General features: G+C 43.2%; 1 protein-coding gene across 1 annotated transcript; it reads right to left on the bottom strand.

Annotated features, from left to right (window-relative positions):
* Nucleotides 1-241: 241 nt before the first annotated feature.
* LOC103642577 (protein RRP6-like 2) lies at nucleotides 242-3409 on the bottom strand. Its single transcript, XM_008665823.2, has 8 exons — nucleotides 3337-3409; nucleotides 2469-3157; nucleotides 1685-1840; nucleotides 989-1147; nucleotides 833-916; nucleotides 616-695; nucleotides 460-510; nucleotides 242-323 (listed from the first exon to the last, which is right to left on the bottom strand). The coding sequence occupies exons 1-8, from the start codon at nucleotides 3407-3409 to the stop codon at nucleotides 257-259; spliced, it is 1359 nt and encodes a 452-aa protein (XP_008664045.1). The 3' UTR covers nucleotides 242-256.
* Between the last annotated feature and the right edge of the window lie 3023 nt (nucleotides 3410-6432).

Here is a 6432-nt window from a genome sequence, read left to right as displayed (position 1 = left end):
ATCATAAATTGAGTGGGAATTCATAAAGGGAAATAAGGTAGATGCATTATAAAAATAAAACTAGATGTTCGTAAATATAATTGAAAATGCAGCCTTACCGACATGTTAGATTTTTGGTAATTAATACCAACATGTTATAGTCTCTAGCATACCTGGGCAGAAGTAAAGCCACTTATATATAACTGATGGCAAGTCAGAAATAAATAAAAGCAGCAAACAAAAAAATATCCAACACCAAACACAACAAAAAAGAAATTCAGAATAGGGCCTGTCTCATTAAGTCATATATGTACAGCAGATAGTGTGTATCTTCTCTAGCATACCTAGGCAGAAGTAAATCCACTTATATATAACTGATGGCAAGCCAGCAAAAAATAAAAGCAGCAAACACAAAAATATCCAACACCAAACTCAACAGTCAACAGAAAAGAAATTCAGAATAGGGTATATGCATAATACTTGATCATTTCATCAGGAAGTGGTCTCGACCTCCAGTCTGCATTTTGATACCTACAAGAAAAAGGCATGCCTTAATCAGAGAAAAGAAAGTCCCATTGTAGATACAAGGGAGGTCAGAGTGGATCTTTGTAAATTATTTATTGGATAGAGCCTTACTCCTTCTTTGCTGTTACTCCACAAAAATGAAGCAATAGGTGCTCAAGGCTGTTTCTCTCCATCTGTAAGACCCTTGAAGCCTGATTATCGTTAGAAAGAAAAGCAATCTTCAGTCTATTAAACATTAAATAGGAGGGTTTCCAGGAAGAATAAAGAAATAAGAAAATTGGGTGGCAGAATCAGAATCATGGTATTATTGACCCTAATTTACACATACTTGTCCTGTGTCAAAAAGATTGCACACATAGATGTGGAAGTCCCGCTGGAGCCACATTATATCACGATCCGCACCATGCATTACCTATTTGACCAAAAACGAATGAAAACCAGAAATTCGAGTACATAGAGGCATTATTTTGTAGTTTTTAAAAACCTTTCTCTTTGTTGGATCTTTGAAAGGCTCTTGCAAATAGAGACCAATGTATAGGCGTAGCTTAAGAGTGTCCACAATAAAGTCTTCTGTTCTTGTTGAAATCTGCATCAAGCAGGTGAAGCCCTGAAATGACCTATATTGATTATGCTCCAGATCTACCTGAAAATGGAGCAAAAAAATTATAGAGGCAATCATTAAATTGCTAGTATCATGAAGTCCATGGAATTTATTCTATTGCATGTCAGATAGCCTAGAACATAAAAGGGCGTAAAACTCATTCTATAAGATGAAGAAACAAAACATAGGAGGTATCTTGTTTATATAACAACCAAAGTTGCACTATATTGTTCATGTCAAACAGTCACAAAAGTAATCTAGCTTAAGAACTTTTCGATAGTGCTAGTATAAAGACTGTCAGGTCCAATGCACATTCCACAACCACTAACATATAGCAGTATTACACATGTAACTAAAACATTTTTTGAGAACTGTGGTGATATGTGTGCATGAAATATGCCTCGCAAGGGCAAAAACCTGCAGGGAAGGCATGCTGACAGTTCTTTCAGATAAAAAAATGTATGCAGCACAGGGAAAAATACTTGACAGATGAACTTCAGTATTCAGTATCAACATAAGAGGCATCTAAGTATCATAGATTCATTTGATAAAACAAAAACATTAGTTACAAATGCTTACAGCAAATTCAGTTACGCTCTTCAACTTCTTAGCTAATTCTGTTAAGCCTTTGTGATCTTGAACCAGCGTAAATGGTGTATCCTCTAAATCAGCTGGCTTCACTGGTTCTCTGTCAGGAACATTTCTGTCAACGAACTGTTCAACAGGTAGGTTTTCCTGCAACAAAAAACAAGTTAAAACTCATAAATGGATACGGATGCAAGGAAATTATGACACTGACAAAAATATACAGAAGATAAACACTAGACTTAGAGCAGGCCTATGTTTTTTAAAAGAAAAGCACCACACTGATTTTATTTTCACCTGTTAGTATGGTACATATCGTTGTGCATGAAAAGACTACCTTCAGCTTTGAAAATACCAACATGCATACTAATTCTCCCATATCAACATGCCTATGATTCACTGTTGTTTGTCAAAAGCAGGTAATATCCTTGCAAAAATGTGTTACACATTTCCTCTTCCATTTATACACACGATCACATGCTATCCTAAAACCATTTTCCGATGTTCTGTTGAAATTTTACCCCCGTATATACAGCAATCAGATTATTTGTACTCATTCTGTGTCTCATAAACTTTGGGCACCATCTGCCCAACACATCCAGTCTAAACACACCAAACGATGGGGAACGGCAACAATAGTATTTGATTCAACAAATGTTACTATTTTACCCAAGCCATTTCCATGTCTTACACATCGATCAATGAGTTTATAGCTCCTCCATTCCGTTAGAACTCACCAAAACATAGAGAAGCAGCAACAGGATAGTGTATCACTGACCAGCGGGTGAACATGTCGGGTGCCGTCTTCGCTGCGCTCCAGCCAGACATGCTCGAATGGCTTGTAGTTATCCACTCTGATTTTGTACACGTCCTGCGGCCGGGGAATGCTTGGATCGTGGAAAGGCACCTTGGCCCCCGGCACCGGCGCGGCTCCCTTCTCCCTGGTCAACGCCCGCACTGGCCCGGCGCCAAAGCCAGAGCCAGCAGTCCCGCAGTCCTGGCCGCTGGCCGCCCTCTTCTTCTTCTTGCCATGGATCACGAGCTGGAACCCATCCCCGGCCTCCTCGGCGCCGCCAGCCTCGTGGCCCGACGCCGCATCCTCCCTGCCCCTCACTTTCTCGGGCTCATCCATGGCGGAACAGCAGCGGCGCGCGAGCGGGGCGTCGTCGAGGTCCGCGAGCGGGTCGCGCGCATCCGTGGCGACCGTGGGCGAGCGCGCGGCGGCCTCCGGTGCTTGGAGGTTGGTGGGTGGGTGGGGAGCTAGGGTTTTGGTGTTTGGGCGCGGGCGCCCCGCGGCCTCGCCGGGGGGTGTGGAATTGAGGTGGGGGGCGGACCGGGGGCGGGGAGGAGGGTGGGTAGGAACGGCTGGCGGTTTCAACTGTCGCTTATATTGACGGCGGTGGAGGTTTGATGTGATGGTGTCCGGCTGTCCGCGGCTCCGCTGCTCAGGTGGTACTCGTGATGAAACTATGAAAGTTGAGTGGCCGTGTTCATCGGCTGCTCGTCCCGTCGTGCGTCGGCGGGCAAAAGCCTCTGGATCGGCGTCGGGAGGCAGCTGCTTGTTTTACTTCGTCACCCTCTTCTGCGATGGCTTGGGGTTAGGGTTTGAGGTGGGTAGGTAGTTCAGTAGATTTTGGCGCACTGACAAAGAGGTCTGCGGCTAGGCGTGCAGAGGCCGCCGGCGGGATTGGGGACTTTTGCGAAGGCGACTGGGGCCATGGCAGGTGGCCAGCGGCGGCGTGGGTAGGTGGTTCAGGCCGCTTGTGTCTCCCTGTGTGATAGGGTTTTGGTAGATCGAAATCTAAAAGGACAATATTTGGTTTAATTTATTGTACTTCAAATCATTCAAATTGAGTGTTTTTCTGAATTTAAATATTAAATGTTACTAGCAAGACATATTAATGGTTGTCACATACTAGTTAATCAATACATTCGGCTAGTAACACATATTAAATGTTTCCGTATCCTATTTAACACAACGGATGGTACACATAAAGTGTTGCCATAACTCTAATAATTTAACGGATGATGCTTGCAACGCATATTAAGCGTTGCCCGCTAATTTCTTACAACGCATAAAATCATGTGTTGCTGCGGATGCGTTGCTATAGGGGGGTTTATGTTGTGGTGAATCTACAAGAAAAACATTGGAAATGGAATGATCAGGTGATATAGCAATTTTACCCAATCCTTTGACCAAACCTTGATTTCCATCCCCGAATGTGATAGCTCGTTGGGGATCTTGGTTTTTCTCGTAGGAGGAGAACATCTTCTTCTCCCTTGTCATGTGGTTTGTGCACCCGCTATTGATGATCCAACTTGAGCCCCCGGATGCATAAACCTACAAAACAAGTTTAGTTCTTGATTTTAGGTACCCAAACGGTTTTGGGTCCTTTGACGTTAGATACAAGAACTTTGGGTACCCAAACACAAGTCTTGGAGCCCTTGTGTTTGTCCCCAACATATTTGGCAACTACCTTGCTGGATTTGTTAGTTAAAACATAGCATGCATCAAAAGTTTTAAATGAAATATTATGATCATTTGATGCAATAGGAGTTTTCTTTCTAGGCAATTTAGCACGGGTTGATTGCCTAGAGCTAGATGTCTCACCCTTATACATAAAAGCATGGTTAGGGCTAGAGTGAGACTTCCTAGAATGAATTCTCCTAATTTTGCTCTCAGGATAACCGACAGGGTACAAAATGTAACCCTCGTTATCCTGAGGCATGGGAGCCTTGCCCTTAACAAAGTTAGACAATCTTTTAGGAGGGGCATTAAGTTTGACATTGTCCCCCTTTTGGAAGCCAATGCCATCCTTGATGCCAGGGCGTCTCCCACTATAGAGCATGCTTCTAGCAAATTTAAAATTTTCATTTTCTAAGTCATGCTCGGTAATTTTAGCATTAAGTTGAGCTATGTGATCATTTTGTTTTTTAATTAAAGCTAGGTGATCATGAATAGCATCAAGATTAATGTCTCTACATCTAGTGCAAATGGAAACATGCTCAACGGTAGATGTAGAGGTGTTGCAAGATTTTAGTTCAACAATCTTAGCATGTAAAATGTCATTTTCACTTCTAAGATTGGAAATTGTAACATTGCAAACATCTAAGTCTTTAGCCTTAGCAATTAATTTTTCATTATCATTTCTGAGGCTAGCAAGAGAGACATTCAATTCTTCAATCTTAGCAAGTAATTCAACATTATCATCTCTAAGATTGGGAATTGAAACATCACAAACATTTGAATCAACCTTAGCAATTAAACTAGCATTCTCATTTCTAAGGTTGGTGATAACATCACGGCATGTGCTTAGCTCACTAGATAATTTTTCACACTTTTCTACTTCTAGAGCATAAGCATTTTTAACCTTAACATGCTTCTTGTTTTCTTTAATTAGGAAGTCCTCTTGGGAGTCCAAGAGATCATCCTTCTCATGAATAGCACTAATTAATTCATTTAATTTTTCCTTTTGTTGCATGTTTAGGTTGGCAAAAAGGGTGCGCAAGTTATCCTCCTCATCACTACAATTATCCTCATCACTAGAGGTTTCATATTTAGTGGAGGATCTTGATTTTACCTTCTTCCTTTTGTCGTCCTTTGCCATGAGGCACTTGTGGCCGACGTTTGGGAAGAGGAGTCCCTTGGTGACGGCGATGTTGGCGGCGTCCTTGTCGGAGGAGGAGTCAGAGGAGCTCTCCTCGGAATCCCACTCACGACACACATGGGCATCGCTGCCCCTCTTCTTGTGGTACCTCTTCTTTTCTCTCCTCTTGCCCTTCTTGTCGTCGCCCCTGTCACTATCACTAGATAACAGACATTTAGCAATGAAATGACCGGGCTTACCACATTTGTAGCACACCTTCTTGGAACGGGGCTTGTAATCTTTCCCCTTCCTTTGTTTGAGGATTTGGTAGAAGCTCTTGATGATGAGCGCCATCTCCTCATTGTCGAGCTTAGGGGCGTCGATGGGTTGTCTACTTGATGTAGACTCCTCCTTCTCCTCCGTCGCCTTGAATGCGACCGGTTGTGCTTCGGACGTGGAGGGGCCATCTAGCTCGATAATTTTCTTTGAGCCTTTGATCATCAACTCAAAGCTCACAAAATTACCTATTACTTCCTCGGGAGACATTAGTGTATATCTAGGATTATCTCGAATTAATTGAACTTGCGTAGGGTTAAGAAAAACGAGGGATCTTAGAATAACCTTGACCATTTCATGGTCATCCCATTTGGTGCTCCTGAGGTTGCGCACTTGGTTCACCAAGGTCTTCAAGCGGTTGTACATGGCTTGAGGGTCCTCGCCTTGGTTGAGTCGGAACCGACCGAGCTCCCCCTCGATTGTCTCCCGCTTGGTGATTTTGGTCACCTCATCTCCTTCGTGCGCGGTCTTGAGTACGTCCCAAATCTCCTTGGCGCTCTTTAGGCCTTGCACCTTGTTATACTCCTCTCGACTTAGAGAGGCGAGGAGTATAGTGGTGGCTTGAGAGTTGAAGTGTCGGATTTGGGCAACCTCGTCCGAATCATAGTCTTCATCCCCCGGTGATGGTACCTGTACTCCAATCTCAACAACATCCCAAATGCTAGTGTGGAGTGAGGTTAGATGATGCCTCATTTTATCACTCCACATATTATAATCTTCACCATCAAACATAGGTGGTTTGCCTAATGGGACGGAAAGTAATGGAGTACGTTTGGAAATGCGAGGATAACATAGGGGAATCTTACTAAACTTCTTGCG

Source organism: Zea mays, chromosome 10, assembly GCF_902167145.1.
Source record: "Zea mays cultivar B73 chromosome 10, Zm-B73-REFERENCE-NAM-5.0, whole genome shotgun sequence".
Taxonomy (NCBI): domain Eukaryota; kingdom Viridiplantae; phylum Streptophyta; class Magnoliopsida; order Poales; family Poaceae; genus Zea; species Zea mays.
Note: the sequence above shows the minus strand (reverse complement) of the source record. Positions and strands in the feature narration are given on the sequence as shown.